Raw genomic sequence first — 18,779 nt, forward strand, 5'->3', positions numbered from 1 at the left:
GATGTCAGGTGAGCCCGGCTGGTCTGCATGACCTGTCATGGAGCTGGTCAGCTGCCCTCCCCAAACCTACTGCCTTCACACAGGGCTGCTTTAGCTCTCTCTGAAATTGATAGGAAAAAGAAGGAAGAAACTATTTGGCTGCTAAATCTCCTTTCAACCTCAGGGTCTGCTTATGGTCATAGTGACTTTTGTTCTTTTGGGAAGCAGTGGAGAAGGGAATTGGGTGGCGGCGGGATAACTATTCTGCTCAAATCTTAGAAACATTCTACAAACTATACCACCAAAGCAGGACAGACATCACGACAAGATCTTGAATCACAGGATGTTTACATAATATAATGCCCATGGCAGACGAATACTAAATACAGCAAAGTACCTGAGACCCCCCCCCAAAAAAAAAAAAAAAATGAAGGGAAGAAAGAAGAGAACCAAAAGGAGTCTGGTGTCCTGACATCTGGAGGCTGAAGGCCCCCTGTCGGAGTCCCTTGGTGGCTGTGTGTGAATGTCCAGTGGCTCCTGGCATCACATCTCAGCTTCTGTGGAGTGGACCTCTGTTGCAGTGATGGCAATTCCTATGGCGAGGCTGCCATTGTCAGAGAAGAGCTGGGCCAGAGAGGTGCTGAGGACCAGGCAGTCCCCATCCGTGATGATGGAATCCACACATTCGAGGACAGATCTTGGAGTGGCCTCCCATTTGAGACGACGATGGTTTCTGTTGAGCTCCAGACGATAGGTGAAGCAGTCGGCCTGGGTGGGAGTCCCAATCAGCATCATGGTGGCAAAGAACTGGGGGTGCCCTTCATGCCTCTCCTGCTTCCTTAGCACCAGCAGAAAGTGGTGACCGAGGCAGGAGTGCATGATGATCCAGTCGGCCGGTGCGGGCAAGTGCATGTCCGTGGCCAGGAAGACAATCTCTGCTCCCTGGAGGATGTCAACCCTGTGGATCTGCCGCAGGTGGGGCACTACCACCTCCAGGTGGCCTTCCCACTGGCAGGAGAACAAGGGGCACATGCAGGGCGTCACCTGGGTGGCGTGCAGCCCTGCCTCCTGGTGGTGGAGGAGGTGGGGGCGGGCATGATGCCGCAGGTGGTGGTGGTGGCGGCGGTGGTGAGGGGGGAGATGGTGAGGGTGGAAGCCGCCTTGGTCTGAGGTGCTCTGAGTGATGGCCCGTCTGCTGGACACATACTAGAAGAAAAGAGAAGAGCATTAGTGGGCCATAAGGCCCATCTCTCTCTCCCTACAATTTGCCTGGTGCCCAAAGTGTTAAAAGCAGGCAAGCTGTCCAGGACAGAGAACATGTCATATTTTTTAAAAAAACAAGGAACACTGTAGGTACCGGAGGAGATAGAGGGGCTGAGATTCTGAAAAATCAGCCCAAGAAAATACAATATTCATGTCTTTCTGATTCTTTAACAAGCTACCCAAGCAAACAGGCAATTTTCTCCCTCAAATAACAGGCACCAGGATGGTCATCAATCATAAAAAACAAAAAAAAATCTTTGTGTTTGCTTTTTTAGCATTGTTGATTTTTTGCGCAGCCAATGGTGGTCAATGGGTTTTAAAATTCTATCATCGTTATTTTTAGAACAAAATTTCTCTAATACCGGTTTGTCTTCCCAGTGTTGCAGGAATCATGCTGTTTTGGGCTCCATTTCCCCCATCCTCAGGCAACTGGTGAGTATTTGGAGCATGGAGATGGAGGGCACCCCATCCTGGACTCCTGAGACTGCCCTACTCACATTTTTGCGTGTTCCTAGCTCTCTGCTCCAGAGCAGCTTCCCCAGGGCTCACCTCCAGGCACCCCCTGCTGTGACAATTGCCTGACCTTTTGTTCCATGGTGGTGTGTCCACAAGTGCTCTCAACGGCACTAACATCTGTGATGGCATCTTCTGAGCACGTGTCATGCTAATCAGGAGGTACTGAGTACCTGCTGTGACCAGGGCCCGAAAGCATTAGGGATACAGCTATGAGCAAGATAGACGCTGAGTCTCTTAGTGTGGCTGGTACAGCACTGGTACACTTACAATTAATTACAGTTTGACAAGGGTCCTCCCTGCGCCATGAGAACTGTGATTCATATTTTTTAGCTGAAGGAACAGGCTTCAGTAGTTATGTGCTTGAGGTTACAAGGCTGGCAAGGGATAGATTCATTTTTACCTCTCATGACTCTCTTTTTTTTTGGGGGGGGGGGTTGGTTTTTTTCTTGGTACCAGGAACCGAACTCACGACCTTGCGCTTGCCAGGCAGGTGCTTTGCCGCTGAGCTAAATCCCCAGCCCTCTCATGACTCTTTATATAGGGACACCTACCTTCCCCACTCTCAGTCATGCTTGCCTTCAGCTCCCTCCCTCTCCACTCCTGAGTATTTCTTGCCTTGAATTAGCCTGCAGGCTCTGGCCCCTGTAGGGGATGTGGCAGTTCTGCAGTGCACTCCAGTCACAAAGACCTCATCTGGCAGCGATTGCCTAAGCCACCCTTAGACAGAGATTGTTCCTTCGGCCCTAACTCTTCAAATGTGTCCTGGACTTTGTGTATCTTTGGCACCTGCCTCTTCACTTTGCTTCTATTCATTCACAAAGTACAGAGTATGAGGTGAAAAGCCATCTTTCACATTCACCTCTGTGGCTGCCAGAGTTCTCTCTCCTGGCTTATGTGGCTAGCTGGGGAGCCCTGCCTGGCTTCCCTTTCCTTAGGGCTTACACAAATATACGCATGCACTCACATATATGCATACTCACATAGTCATGCATGTATGCATGTCCATGCGTGCAACAGATACATACAAATGTGGATGCATGTAAAAACATACAGGTGTGTGTGTATATATATATATATATACAATGCACACAGACACCACACATTCACGACATACTTGTACATAAGCATGTGCATATGCTCACGGTATACTGAGATTACCACCTGGCAGTGGAGGTGACCTAGATGCAGATGGGCATCAGATGAGCGCTGTTCTTGAGTTGTTAGCTCCAGCTGCCAGTACGTGGTCTCCCTGCGCAAGTGTGAGCAGCAGCGGTCTTTCCAGTAGCTTCTGCCTCCTCCAGATGACAGTTACTGGGTATTCTACTGTCACCTCTCCTAAACCTCCACCAGGCCCCAGTGCCTCAAAGTTGACAGTGTCTCTTCAGCTATGATGCAATAGGCTGGGTTCTAAAACCTGCTAGTGATGAGTCTGACTTCTCCTTTTTGTTAAATGTGGGGGGAGGAACTAACTGTAGGCAGCATCTACAAAGTGTGAGATACTATGTAAAGTAGGTGCATTTCAATAATTATCACTTGCCTTTTCACAGTAAAGATCAATTTATCATTTTTAAAAAATAAATCTTGCTTAGCTTCCACTTGCCAGCTGGTGACACGTACCATTTATTCACTGGCAAGGGAGGGTGTTTCTCCCATTTCCTGAGGTGAAGAAGCCCGGGCTCACACACTTCTTCAACCAAGCTCAAGGATCCTCTTTTGTTCTCCCCCTAGCCTGAAATTTCCCGCTTCTGCTGTGCTCAAGAACACCTAGTCTGGGGCTGTCATGGAAAACTCCAAATGCTGACCCCTTCTACTCTCTGCTCTCACACTGTCTTTACAGTGACCGCAAGAAGGACATGTGCTTGTCTTATAGATCAAGCAACTGGGACACAGAAACATTGCATGCGTATGTTTGTGTAAGCCCTAAGCCACTTGCCCAAAATCACACAGCTCATTAAGGGATAAGGCTGGGAATGGAGCCCAGATCAGTTAAAGGTGTCAGAGAGCGTTGACAGGGAAAACCATAGGCGGAATGTCAAGAGACTCTTGTTTATTTACTTTACTTATGGAGCAGCCTTGACTAAAGCATTTTTCTTATTGGCAAAATATTTACCTCACAGGGTTGTTAGTAGATCATACTAAATAAAGCCTGTAAAACGGCATTAAAAATGAAGCCAAGTAAGACACGAAGGTGGTCTTTCCACTTTGGTGCATTTGGGTGAAGATTTTGGTGACTTTTAACACTGGAGGATGGCTGCCTGTCTCCATACCAGTCAAGTGACACTCACGCACAGGCAGTATCCTGGCTGAACGCAGGCTGCTGTAAACTTCTGGAGAGCCACACCTTGCCTAGAGCCGAGCCTGGAGCCTCCTGACTCAGCCTTGAGCCTTGATACCGGAATGCCTGAAATCTCACTTCAGAAGTGGCTTCTGGATAAGTTATCCTCCCCATGCCCTTCCCCCATCCATTTTCCATTTTATCTGCTGAGATCTGTGTAGCTAACATCAGAATTGTGACATCACAGCAGGGAGGAAGTGCAGAGGAAATACTTTGGTGTCCCTTTTTCCCTCCAGTCTTGCCAGTGTCTTCACAGGTAACCCATGCAAGAAGCCTGCCATCAGAAGGGGCCAGGGCATGCACTTAGCAGGGGTTGGCTCTCTTTGGAAGTGGTCTGGGAGAGGCAGAGGGGTGAAGAGGGGATGGCACCTGATGCAGACATCTCAGTTCCCTCCTCTGCGATGCTGCTGGTCTGAATAAGCTAGGCCTCCTGGGCTGAGCTTTTATGGGGCTTAAAGTGAGGGAAGAAAGAGGTGAGTCCACAACTCAAAACATTTGTTCAGCAACTGCAAGAATAGAGAATAGAGAGGAGGATCCTTGTTCCTGTTTCACGAACTCCCTAGTACTGTGTATATTATAATACAATGCAAAATGCTGTATCTGCATCCATGATTTTAACCAACCACAGATTAAAAATATTTGACAAAATGAATCTGTAAAAATGTGTGTGGAATTTTTCCTTTTCATTCTGCCTGAAACAATATATAGTCTAATAACAAATCACATAACATTCATACCACATTAGTTATCATAAATAATCTAGAGATGATTTAATGTATTTAGGAGGATGTTTATGGGTTCTCACAAATTCTAGGCTATTTTATAAATTGGACTTGGGTACCCAAGGATTGTAGTGTGCAGAGAGGGTCATGAAGCCCCCACCCCATACTGCAGGAGGACTCTGAGCACAAGGGGCTCTGCTGGGAGATAGCTTTTATGGCCAGTGTGAGGGGCACACAGTGCAGCATGAAGGGTGACCACTCTAAGAAAACTGGCAGAGGACTTGCCAACAGGAAGAGCAGGTTTGAGGAAGCCAGGTAAGAAAGCACATAGGATGTTTAAGAAATCACAAGAAGTTTCCAAAAGACTGGTAGACAGGGGGAATCTGGTGGAGATGGAGAACAACTGGGCCATATTCCCAAAGTCTCTTAAGCTAAGCTGAGGGTAAGAGGCCTCAGTGTACAGTGGAAACCAGCAGGAAGGTCCAACACACTCACCTATGCCCCTGTGGGCAGCATGATACCACCAAGGCACCAGCAGAGCCTGCCCCGAGATAGCGTTCCGAATAAGGTCCAACTGTTCATCCACCTGCAATCTCCTGTTTCTTCCTTTTGGCTTCATCTTCTATCGTATTTTTAAAAAATTGTTACCCAGTTATAAAGGGACCAGGGTATAATCCAAAGAGACCAAATGGTGTGATTGCAAACAGAGTGGGATGTTATCGACTCATGGCGACCTGCTTACTTGCTGGGCTGTGGGAGGAGGCACTAATGAATGAAGCCTTAATTTTTCATTTTTTCCTGCTCTACCTTCTGATGCAAAATAAGTTTCATTTAAGTGATCCTTGGGCAAAGGAGGTCACAGGGCTGCTGGCAGGGAGAAGGATTCTTTTAATTGGCAAAATGCTAATCGTTTTGGAAAATGAATTCTAATCTGCCCATCTAATACTGTGGATGTGTGAGTAATTACTTTCCTTCACTAAACTGTTAATGCAACATTAATGATTACACTAATTAAAACTAATGAACTCTTACAGACTGATAAACCCCCTCAGTCAGTCAGCAGATGCCTTCTTTCTATTGGCTGTATTTAACTTCCCATTTGGAAGAAAGATTTTGTATTAACCTTTAGAATAATGTGCAAAATTGGGTTTAAAAATGTTAGGCTTTATAGACTAGGTATAATTTTTTCTCTAAGCATTAGCTAGGCCATTTCCACTGAGGGTGTAATTGAATTTAAAAACACATTTCTTAATTTGATCAGCCACACTCCCTTGATTGGTAATGGCTATCCCTCTGAATCCTGCTTCCAAAGGGGAAACCTAGCCCTGGAAATGTCACACGACCTTTTCTCCAGCTCTGCTCCCCATGGTCAGCAAGATCACTTAGAGAATTGCTTTTCTTATCCACTGGACTCCAGGAACGTTGCTGTGCTAATACATTTCAGTGGAAAGAGGACTTTGCACCTAATTTTAAATGACAGACTATTGCGTTGAGTTTGCTCCTGCTCTTATTTGTAGTAATTAGCTAAGGTGCTTAGTCCTTGGTGAAGGGAAGAAGAGAAGAAATGCTATTAGTACATTTCACACAAAGGGAGGAAGAGCAGGGTGTGTGTGTGTGTGTGTGTGTGTGTGTGTGTGTGTGTGTGTGTGTGTTTGCAGCGGGCAACATTTCCAGGCAGGTATTAGCATATTGGGATAAAGTCAAGGCCTAAACAAAGTTCAAAATCAGGTCTGCTCAGAAGGAGAATAATTGCGACTGCTCCAGTTTCCAAATTCTGTAGTGTTTAAAAATCCTAGGAAGGCTACATGTTGCCCTTTCAGTTTTCCTGGGGTGCCCTGACTCTTCATGTCTTCTTTCTCAAACCTAGTGTGACTGTTGCACAGGCATAAAAAAACCCAGGAGGACAGTGGACTGTTGAGAAATAAGGAAAATAACAACGAGACTTTACTCCCTGCGATATCTTAATGCATCGCATGCTCTTTTCCCTCAATACCAGACTCAGTTCCTGTTTACATTTGGTTCTTGGGTGGATCACATCTCCATTTGGACAGCATGATGTCTGCAATTTTCTTTAAAATATTTTAATATGAAGAATGTGACATACATGTACATATACTTTTAAACTGTACCCTAGGAGCTGCTAATTCCTGGATCAAGAATTTACGTTTCAAGATGATCATGTAACATTTTATTTAAAAAGATTACATTCTAGAGATATTGAGACAGTTGCCTCATTTCCTATCCATGCTTCTGATTCACAACAGATGCTGTTCATTACCACTCCTGTATAGGTCTTCATTTGGTGAAATCAGTGCTTTGTCAATCAGCATCATGGATTCTAGGAATGGCCTCTCACTGATGAAATTAGTGAGGACTGGTTAAAATAGAGAGATTCCTCCCTTTACAAATGGTTCCTGAAGGTTTATTCCCTAAATATTCTATGCCCAGCTTCTGTGTCAGGACTTCTGGTGGTCTGATGCCATCTCTTAATTGTAATGGAGCCTCACTTCTGTAATATCACTGCGTCCAAGGTTTCTTTTCTAGTGAGCAAAATTTTGTAAATTGGTATCATTAGTGAATACCCACAAGAGCCTTGAGTCTTTAGCTATCTATGTCTTCAACTCATTAGATAAGATAGAAATGGAGGCTGGGGATATAGCTCAGTGGCACAAGTGCCTGCCTGGCAAGCATAAGGTCCTGAGTTTGATTCCCGGTACCAAAAAAAAGAAAAAAAAGAAATGGAGTATTACTTTAAAAAGAGGAATATGACAACTTTGGTGGGAAAATCTATTTAAAAGCCCACAGGTGAGAAATAATGAAAGAAATCAAGACAGATGTCTACACAGACACTGGTTTAGGGTCTCAAAGTCCTCCTAAACTGATCTTCTTATAAATGCAGTTCTTGGCTCTATGAAGGAATGGCAAGAAAAATGTAGATGACATCATGAAATCAAAAAATACATCTCCAAGTCCCCAAGCTTAAGATCCCATGGATCTTCTTTACTTTCTATATCTTAGCCCTTAGATGTTCACGGTTATGTGATTTGCCCATGAATATTTTTGTTCATTGAGGATATCAGACCATGGACTGTTTCATGCCAGTACAGTGCCCAACACACAACCAATGCTTGACACATATTTGTTGCCCATATCAATGTGTTAGTAATAGCTTCTTCTATGAGGAGCATTCTGGTTCTGTCCTTTATATCATTCAGGTCTGTTAGGCATGGTCCCACCTGGTGATGTCTGCTTGAGACCATCAGCTGCTATAAGAGGGGGATGTGGCTCCTTCCCTGACATTTTAAGGAGTCATATAGCAGTTAAGATTTTCCATATCTCACCTTGCACTGAAAACCACTAGTTGATGGTCTCTGTTTTCATCTGGGCTGGAGGTGATAGAGAACAGTGGTTATATTTGATCTGCCTGCTGCCAGCTTCCATGATGGGAAAACATAGAACTTTGCAGTGTTTGGCATGTAATAGACTTTCACTAAGTATAAATTGCCTGAATGAACGATGGGATGAATCATTCATAAACAAAACCCCATTCTGGATCATGTGCATTGGAGGCTTTGCCATGTGTCCTTGCTTTTTACCTGCTGGAGAAAAATGTATTGTGTGCATAAATAAGCCCACGGATGTGAGCTCATCAGGAGGCTGCCCTGACAGCTCCTCACCAGAACAGGACAGGGATGAGACACAAAAGTTGCACTAGATCCTGACCAAGAGGTAGGTGCTGAGCTGAGCCCAGCTGCCAGCATGGAAATATAATACTAGCTCCCAAAAAGAAATGTCTCCTGCCAGTGAAGTATTTTCTTTGCTTTTACTTTTTATAGCGCTTACTGAAAGCCTCCATATCCCCTTTAATGGGAAATTGCTTCCACAATTTGGTCCCCAGACCAACACAGGAGATCCATCCTCCTCCTGGATGGATCTAGACTCATGTTTCCCTCACCTAAGCAGGCCCTTGGACCTAACAGAAGACAGGATGCCTCACGTGTCCCTCCTCATTTTCTGTTTTCAGTCAGTGGGAGGTAACTTCAACCCTACCAAAGACTGTTCCCTCCAGCTCAATCCTCCCCATTAGAAGAACAGTTAATGGGCTGTGTCCACCCAGAATCCCACAGTCTACCCTTCCATACCACCTGGATAACTAGGATGCTGTGATTTCCTCTCAATGGCTTGAAGTCCATTCCTTGCAACCCATGCTACCTCAGGAATCCTTCCCCTAGAGTGCAAACCCCAGGACATAAGGTGTGGCCGACTGAAGGGTGTGAGTGATGCTTGGATATGTCTACTGTAGTGTCTGTTCACCTTTGCACAAAGCCCATCATAGTATAGGATGAAGCCTGGTTTGGAAGAAAGTGAGACAGATCACTGGCTGGGAGCTGTGCATACAGCTTGTTATGAAGGTGTGATTATTAAGGTAGAAGGATAGAACATTTTTCAGGCTCTCATACCTTGATTCTTAACTTTTAAGTATTTACATATATAGTATGTGGGCCTCCACTTATACTTTTGCCTGGACCTCTACATATGTTAGAGGCGGGCCTGCAGTCCAAAGCCCACAGTTGGAGGACTGCTGCTCCCTCTCCATTTACTCTTTGGCTTTGCTTTGTATCTTCCGGGCTTGGAGCATGCTGATGAGTCTTGTAAATCATGTATATGAAAGACTTTTACCTGAAAGCAACTTTTTGTGTTGTCAGACTTTTACATCTGCAATTGGCAAGTGAAACCAGGGTCTGCACAAGCCGTTCAAAGGTTAAAATTTAAATATCTGAAGCCCCACTAACTAGGAATATCTCTATAGGGATGTGCTGAGCTTGCTAGGAGGACAACCTTAGCCAGTTTGGACAACCCTGGTTCTAAGCATTAGTGCTGCTCAAGAGCAGAGGCTGCTGTGGCTGCAGTTAATTCTCTAACCTTAAGGAGATGGTGGCTGCTAGAAACTGTTACACATGCAAAAGCAAACTTTGGGAGCAGGTGTGTTAGCAAGTTACCAATGGGCAGAGGTGTGTCCTGGGTGGTCTGAGACAATCTGATGGCCAGGTTGCCCCAAGGCCACACAGGTCTTTGAAGACAGCATGACCAGGAGCTCCACAAATTCAGTGCGCTCTGCTGAACTCTTCACCCACTCCACGGCCTCCTCCCAGAGCAGCAGAGAGCTGCTCAGCTAAGTCGTTTCATCCTTTAGGGACTCCTTACTCTGACTGGGTCAGGTGTGTTTGTTGCATGACCCTTTATAACATACAACACACTTGTTCAACATCCGGTCTTCCTTCTGGACAGTGATGTGAGCTCCAGGTGGATGAGTGTTGCATCTGTTTTTTTCCCTGCTGTGTCTCTAGCACCAGCCACTGCTTAGAAAAAGAAGGAATCCAATAAGTAGATATGGAGAAGATGAATGTCTCTCTCTTGATCCTACCTGTCTACTGTAGTGACAATGTAGTGACAATCCTACCTGTCTACTGTAGTGGTCCTACTTGTCTACTGTAGCCAGCTATCTGTCTCACTTTCCTCCAAACCAGGCTTCATCCTATACTATGATGGGCTTTGTGCAAAGGTGAACAGACACTACAGTAGACAAGATTGAAAAGTGATATGATCTAACCACTTTTCACCATCCAACTGCCACCACCTCAGGGCAAGTCCCCCACATCATCTCTCTGTTATGCTACTGTAGCCTTTTAACTAGTTGGAGTGGGTTGATAGGTGGCCCCTAAAAGATATGACCTCATGTTAACCCCTGGAACCTGTGAAAGTGACCTAAAAGATATTTATGTATATACACATCTATGTATCTATCAAAAGAATGGATAAACTATTTTAGGTCTTAAGTGGTTCTATCTTAGAAGACCCAAGTGGGCATGTCTCTGAAATGTGGATGTGACTTCCTCCATTCCTACCTTCTCCTCCCTCCTGGTCTGTCCACCAAAGACAAGAAATCATAGCTCTGTACACCTTTGATCTGGTGAATTTCTCCCAGCTAGTGGCTGCTGAGACTATGGACTGTGGGTCCACAGGGCCTCGGGAGGCACTGGAGACCAGCACCTATTCACATGTATCCCCGTTCTTAGGTGTATCTTTGTACTGCACATTTGTGGGTTCAGAGTAAGATGAAGAGGAAGTGATCCTAACCAGCTCTCACCAGACTTTAAAACCACAGTGCTTGGGCTTACTGGAATATAAATATTGCACCCCACCTGCCCTATCCTGGCTCCTGGTCTGACTCCAAATTGCCAGCCATGGGTGAATTTATACTCACATATGAGGGACAATCAATATATAAAATTAATGTCTAAATTAAAAAAATTTATTACAGTAAAAGACACATTACTAGAGACACAAAATCAAGGCAGAAGACCATGCTATTTCACACAAAGGACCATCTTAATTCCAAATCATCACTATTAGCAAATTAGTTCTGCAGATGTCTGTCCTTAAAATAGGATGTGTGTTATTTGACCAAGAGTAAATGGAAAGGGTTTTAGAGTAGATAGAAAACAGATTGCAAACTCAGAACCACTTGGGTATAAATCCTGACCACATTAATTAACCTTTTTCGGCTTTAATTCCTTCATTTATAAAGTAAGAATGATACCATCGCATGGGGTTGAAATAAGGACTGAATGAGATTGAAGAACACTGTGTAATACTACCTAGCCCAGAGTTAGGAGGCTGTAGGTGGTAGCTGTTATTAGCATTTGTCATTGTCATCATTACTGTTGTTACATGGAACAGTTGATGGAAGGGCAGCTGAGGAATCCATCCCACAAAATTTCTAGCACTGTGTCTAAACTGGATGTACTGAAAAACACTGTGCCCTTCCAGAATATTTAGAGCTCCCTGCAGCTCTCATCCAATGTCTTCATTAGCAAACAAATTCTCATTAAATATTATGATTTATACCTAGATATCCGCCCAAAGCCCCCCAAAGCTCCAAGGGGAGCTTTTAGAAGGTGATTGGGTTAGGGGTGCAGTACAGCTCTTGCCATTAGGCAGGGTCTGGTTAGAAAAGAAGGTCACTGGTGGCATGGCCTGGAAGGGCCGTTTCCCTCCCTCTCTCCTCCCTTTGCTCCCTACTTCCTGTCTGCCATGAGATCAGCAGCTTTTCTCCCACCATGTTCCTGTACCATGCCATCCTGCCTTGCAGCCAGCTGCCTATGGACCTAAATGCGAACCAAAGTAAACATCTTGCTCCTTAAGTTTCAGGCATCTTGTATTTTGTCTCAGTGACAGGGACCGTGATTAAGACAGATCTGGGTACCAGAGAAGCACAGTTGCTACGATGTTACCTAACCATGTGATTTGGAAGTCTTTGAAATCAGTTCACAGGAGGAGTCTGGAAAGGTTTGGAGATGCTGGTGGGAGAAAAAGCCCTAGAATGCTTTCAGCTGAGCATTTTCCACCGGAAATTCTAGTCAGACCTAAGAACACCAGAATGCTGACAGCAATTCAGTAAGTAAAGACCATTCCTGAACATATATACCCACTGGGAGACAATTCTGTATGGTCTCTTGCATTTCTATACATCTTTTAGCTGTCAGGACTCATAAAATGATACCCTAAAGACTGATTCTTGAAGACCTTAGAAACCACCCTGGAATCCAAGTCCTTCTAGTTAGGTCTTCATTTCTCCCCTCCTGGAAGAAACAATTACCTCTGGACCCTTCCCTCAGCTTTCATTGACTAAGCTCATGGAAGAGAAAGAGGGATGGAAGGAAAAAGCAAGAAAAGAGACAAAGGATGGATGTGTATGGCCACTGTTTCCAGAGCACAGATAAGCGGGCATATCTCACAGGGTTTAAGTAAGAAGCCTAGAAGGGCTCTTCTTTCATCCTTCCCTTCGCTCCTTTGGCCCATCTATGGGAGGCTGACAGGTTTCCTGTGATGTTAGTAGCTCAGGGGAGTGGAGGACAGAGGATGAGAGCTATACTAGAACCCTGTGGGTTTAGAAAGGTGGAGTTGTTTTTGACTCTTCCAGGGAGCCACAGGCCAGGAAACAAGAGGATGTACCAAGCCTTGCCTTTTGGTTCTATGAGAGAAGCCTCCTTTCTGAGACTAAACCTGGGGGCCAAGGACTGAAACTAGTGCACAGAATGGTTGCAAGGTGAGGGGGCTCACTCAACTCTGGTTGGAGGCCTTGCTGAATAAATGGCTCCTTCTTGCTCTGCAGTGTTACAGCTGTGAAGAGCTCTGACAGCTCCAAGTAAATCCCTGTAAGCGAGGTGGGGGCAGGTGTTTTATTGACTCCAAATCTTTTTCAGAAGCTTGGTACATATTTAATAAAAGTCTGAGGCTTGAGGGGAAGGCAAAAGCACAGTGGCTGCCCTCTGGGCTTGGGAGATTAGCAGTCCAGCCAGCCTCAGATAATTCATTCATCCAATATTCATCTTTGAGTTATTACAGTCACCATGTGTCTCTAAGGGACAAGTTTATTAGTGTTGTTAAGATAGTCTATTCTACTTCGAGGCAGTTCAAGTTGTTCTCATGCATGTGTTTCTTCCCATAATTCACAATGACTACATTTCAACTGTAGCCGATTTTGTTCACATTTTCCCTATTGGAGAGTGCTCTCTTGCTACCATAGTTCCAAATTCTCCAGTACCTCAGCCTTCTGCCAGCCTGGGCTGCTCGCATCTTGGGTCACTTCCAGGATCCCCTGGGAGACTGGGCTCACCCCCTCTCCACCGTTCCTTAGGACCGGGGACATCGCAGGGGGAGGCACATGTGAAGCGGCCGCTGACCCAAAGCACCTGGCTTTAAGCACTTGTGTAAATCTTTAACTTTCCCAGTGGCTCAAAAACAGCAAAAATCTCTTTTCACTACTCTGTGGACAGTGTGCTAAGCCAGTGATCCTCAAACATGGCAGCGTGCGCACAAATCACCTGGGTGTCCTGCTAAAAGGCAGACTCCGACTTAGCAGGTCTGTGCCAGCTGCTAGAGTTGTCAAAGCTGCAGGGTCACAGGCAGCACTATGAGGAATGAGAGGCTGGACTCACTCTTCCTTGTCCAGCTACATCAGGCTGGGAACCCCTTTTCCCTTCACAAGAGCCCCAGTATTACTTTAGGAAACAAGTAGAAAGTTCTTAACCACCTCAGTCATTCCCCTGCAAGTCTCAGATTCTTTAACAGCCTTCTAGTCCTGGCAGGTTTCATGGTTACCTTCACACTGGAGGTAATGGGGCTGCCCTGTTTGTGATCTGTTAGTCATACAGAGTCCTGTGGACAGCTGGTAAGACTTCACAGGGGAATAGTAGGAAGCAGAGCCTGCAAGAGGCTTCTTAAGTACAGAATGGGGAGTTCGTTTATCTTCTTCCTTTTCACAGAATTTAGATTTGTGTTTTAGGAGAGAGCTGGCTTTAGCTAATAAATTCTCCATTATTTTATGGCTACCTGTAGTTTCCTACTACTTGGTTTGATTGGGTTTTTATGCTCAGGATTTAGAAGCAGCATCCTTCACTTAGTTTTTAGTAATAATACATGAACGAATGCCCTGCTTTTCTGCAGAGCCCACTGAATTCCACAGCTTCTTACTGTTGTATAGTGAATTCATTCATTCCACCAATCATGTGTGGAGCATATGCTACATCCTGTGGGAAGTGCTTGGGACAGAACTGGACAAAGCACATGTGATCCTTGTCCTCAGAGAGCTTATTTTTCTAGTGAGAGGAGGAAACGCTTTCCAGCTGAGGGGAGACTTATAGGAGAATGGCCAGCGTTGTATCCTACTCAGTTTCTTGCACAGGTCTACTAAAATAACTAAAGAAGAGGCTATTTAGATTGTGATGGCGCTAACATCCTGGATTCCTTCATAAGTAAAGTGCAACTTAAATTCAGCCAACCACAGGTGACCAAATAGGCATCAGTTTTATGGTCTTGAACTCCCATGGGGGAAAATCCAAACAAGGCAATTGCTGACTAGCCAGTGCGACATTGTCCCTGTCTCTCCTCTACATTCACACTAATAATGCCTCCCTTTCAACCACCTCCAGAGAAAGCCCTAAGCATTTCCAGACTGGAGCTAACTTGTTCACTGCTCAAATGAACTCTTAAAAAGTTGAATGTGCCCGAGTTTGTCTTTTAATCTACCTGAGTGCAGACTGCCCCACTTTTCTGCTTTCTCCTCTCTCCTCTTTAAACCCAGTGGGAGGGGCAGAAGAGTTATAGGGGCTGGGGAGATAGATAGCAACCAAGGGGTTTGCCTTGGGTAGTACGTGAGGAAGGAGCTAGGATCCACTTTCAGTGGCCTTGATTACACTTGACTTACATATAAATTATGCGCAAAGGGAGGGGATTTGGAAGCTCTTTTCCGCCTCCCTTCTCTCATTCCACTGCTGCCAGAAACTTCTCCCATCATGCTAATAGTAGAGAAAATCTCTGATGAAAGGCAAGTTGATAATGGCATGAAAGCCTTCCCCTCCAAAATACATAGTGGTAAGTCCTGCAGCCGAGCTCGGCGAATGTACCAGCCTCATCACAAGTAGCCAGATGGGCCTGCGCTTCTTCAGTTTCCCTGTTTGCTGGAACTCTGCATTTCCATAGCACTTTATCTGGGTCAAGCACTCATTAACAATTCCCAAGCTAAACTTCACAAGTCTTTACAAGGAAGAACTCAGGTTGAAGCTTAAATGTCCTTGTGTAGGCTAAAAAAGAATCTGACACACAGGGAAGACACCCAGGGTAGGTCGGGGGCAGGGACATAAAGGAGGAAGACGCATGAAGAACTGAGGTGTGTTCCAGTCTTCCTACTCTTTACATGGCAAGGGCAGCTCCTTCCACTTCTCCAGACCTCAGTTTCTATGACTGTGAGTGACAATGAGGACACCTGCCTCCTTCCTGGATACTACAATGTGTTTTATTTTTTTATTTTTTATTTTTTTTATTTTAAAGAATAAAAGAAGGATGACAATAATGGGGGGGGCTTACCAAATTGCAAACAAAGTGGTAGGAAATTATCAATGGTTATTGTTTTACATATTGTTATCTACAAGATAGTTTCTCAGGAAAACAAATAGACAAATAATAGTGAGTTACAGACAGAAGAGGTAGGAGATTATCAATAGTTGTTGTACTCTACTTAGGTATCTTCGAAAGAAAATAAATAGAACTATACATGAGTGACCTATTGAATAATCATTAACTATTCTCAATGGTTGTTGTAGGAAACACATAATAATAAACATGCATCCATTTATGAAATAGGATAGGAACAATACAAACATTACAGAGTTATGGATAGATTAGTAGGAAAATATCAATGACTGCTGTAATACATATTGGTATCTTAGAAGTGGTTTCTCAGGAAGACAGAGATACACAAGAAGGATCTAACAAGTAGTTACAGCCTAAGGGTTGTCAACAATCAAGTGAGCCGTCTGGGGCGAAAGCCATTTTTTATAGTGTTTTCTCTCCAGCCTCCCATCGCATTGGGACCCCACAACCAGTTAGTGTCCTCTCCCCAACTGTCAGCACAGGCAGCAGGAATCCTGCTGCAGACTTCTCTGGGACTCCACCACAGCCTGTACTGTCAGGGGAAGAATGGCTTCCAGGGAGTCTCCACATGTATTGTGCAAGGTCCTCCTGGTTTACAGCTTCTGAGCGGCTCTCATGACCCCAGTCCACAGGACCTCTAACCCCTCGGGCTTAGTCTGCATTCTCATGTTCTCTGAGTCCTTATTCAGCAGCTTCTCCTCTGCTGACTCTAGACCTTTCTGGTTCTCAATGGCAGGAGCAAGAGTGGCCCTTTGTATAGCATGTATTCCCAGGGTCTTTTCCATGTTTGAATGATGCACACACGTCCTTAGGTGGGCATCTGCAGCCAGTGCATGGTGGGCCAATTGTGTCATTGTTTCTCTGTCATGATAGTTCTCAATTGAGCAGCGGCAGCCAGTGTGCCACAGCGCTCTTGGCTGCATGGCTCCCCGTGCGCCGGGGGCCCTCCCTCCAGGGACTACAATGTGTTTTAAAGAGTGAAATCCATTTATAAGAAAAAATATTCTATGGATGCAAATCCTGAAACAGTGACCTGACCTACCCTTGCTGAGTGTCTATTCTAAGCACATCAGATCCATTTTTTTATCTAATCCTCATGTCATGTTCTGGAGGTGAGGACATTATTACAAGAAACTTGCATACAAGATGTGACAATCTTGTTTGCCAATTTAATTGGCTTGAAAGAGGTCTAGAAGATTACTAAAGCACACTCTTTGGTGTGTCTGGCTGGGCCGTGAGAGTGTGACCTAGGGGACAATGTCTGGCCTATGCCCCCCTCCTTCCTGACTTTTCCTTTACTTTCCTGGCTGATAGGAGCTGAGCAGATTTCCTCCTCCATGCCCTTCAGTCCAGATTTTTCTACCCTGGAGCCAGCCAACCATGGACAGAAACCTCTGAGATTGTCAGGCAAAATAAATCTCTCCTTTTAGTTTTGGGGTTAGGTGTTATGTCTCAGCATTGGAATGCTGACTAAGACACACAAACCCTTGAGCACAGAATGGAGAAGGATCTTCCCCAAGGCCTAGGAGTTAGTTGCAGTGCCTGGCTACAGGATTTGAGCACTTCCTGCCCGTCTCCGTGCCAGGTGCCAACACTCAATTGCTCCCATGTGGATTATCTGTAGCTCATATTTTATTTCATTCCAAGCTGACTTTTCCTTCCCATTTAATTTAACTCATTAGTTGGCAAGGGAGCTCAGGGACTTAGAACTAATTCTAATATTAAGTAAAGACAAAAGTATAATTAGGAAGCTAAATCTTCTGAGAGACAAAAAATATATGTAACATATTCCAGAGTCAGGCACGGGCAATTTCCCCAGGCTCTAGATGGTCTGCATCAACTTCCTTTCTTTAGAAAGAAACCCACAGATAATTGTAGGTTGATGGTGGATGGATTTTAAACTTAATTTTTTTCTGATCAGGAGATAATATAGTCTCATCACAAACATTTTAGAGAATTCTATATCATACAAAGAAGAGAAGAAAAAACTCTCAAGTGTCGCTGTCCCGATGGTGATGTGAACATTGTACTGTGTGCTTGTTTTCAGTGTCTCTTTTCAATAGAAATGCCAAAATTTTCCGTGTAGAGTCTTTTTTTCCCCATGCACAGTCTTGTAAGCCATTTTGTTCTTCCTGAGAGCTTGTGGGACAATGACAAGTAAAAAATGTAGATGGACACTAGCTTTTTTAGAGGTTCTTAGGGCTTTGGAGAACTCACGTGGAGGAGGCATAATTGGCTTTATTCAGATCTGCTAAGAGAGACGAAATTGCCACATGCATCCAGTCCTGCCAGATATTGGGGGTAAGAACAAAAATAAGATTTAGTTCAGGTTGCCAAAAACGCCACTGTCATGTCTCGGTCGCACCATGTCATTTTATTTGTGGCCTGGTTTCATTGATCTGTGTCTCTAGGCTCCCTTGGCCACAAGCCCCAGAGCAGCTTGCTTTGCTGTTGGGAGCAGCCAGGCCTTACTTGCTGACCCTCCCCCACTTCCAAGCCCTTTCTTTTTTTGCCTCTGGGTTTAACAGTGGCATAAAACTAATTTATAGCTCTTGCCAGGAAGAGGACAAATTTTCATCTCAGCCCGTCATATGAAGGCACTAGTACAAATGAATAATTGTCGACCCATGCTACCTATTAGAGATTGTGCTGGGGTCACATCATGTGTTGTTTTAACACAAGAAATTAAGGGCCCCTGCAAGGGTTTCCATGGGACCTGAATTGGTAATGAGAGAACACTGTCTTTGTGGGTGACCTCTCCTCTTGCCTCATTCATTGAGGAGAGAGGGATGAGGTCTGGCTTCCATAGCTATCCTGTGGGAAGGTGTTATGGTTTATGTCTGTGTGTCCCCCCAAAGCCTCCTGCGGATATGGGGCAGGCTATTAGAGTTGAATATGGGTGTGAGAGCTGCACCCGCCCGGGAGTGGATAGTTTGCATATGTAAGGGAGAGGAAGAAGCTGTTTGAGG

At 44.9% G+C, this 18,779-nt stretch overlaps 1 protein-coding gene across 3 annotated transcripts in view; it reads right to left on the bottom strand.

Annotated features, from left to right (window-relative positions):
* Positions 1–202: 202 nt before the first annotated feature.
* Positions 203–18,779, bottom strand: part of Siah3 (siah E3 ubiquitin protein ligase family member 3) — a 65,967-nt gene continuing 47,390 nt past the window's right edge. The window contains exons 1-2 of one of the 3 annotated variants that reach the window (XM_013506955.1): positions 4,100–4,577; positions 203–1,185 (exon numbers count right to left, since the gene is read on the bottom strand). In XM_013506955.1, coding sequence (XP_013362409.1) covers positions 523–1,185; positions 4,100–4,261 — 825 coding nt within the window. In that variant the 5' untranslated portion in view covers positions 4,262–4,577 and the 3' untranslated portion in view covers positions 203–522. Of the gene's footprint in view, positions 1,186–3,868; positions 4,578–18,779 lie in introns of those variants that run through there. The other 2 variants (XR_001231838.1, XM_005409091.1) reach the window with 2 other exon arrangements.

The sequence above is a fragment of the Chinchilla lanigera genome, unplaced genomic scaffold (assembly GCF_000276665.1).
Source record: "Chinchilla lanigera isolate Chin_1 unplaced genomic scaffold, ChiLan1.0 scaffold00117, whole genome shotgun sequence".
Classification (NCBI taxonomy): domain Eukaryota; kingdom Metazoa; phylum Chordata; class Mammalia; order Rodentia; family Chinchillidae; genus Chinchilla; species Chinchilla lanigera.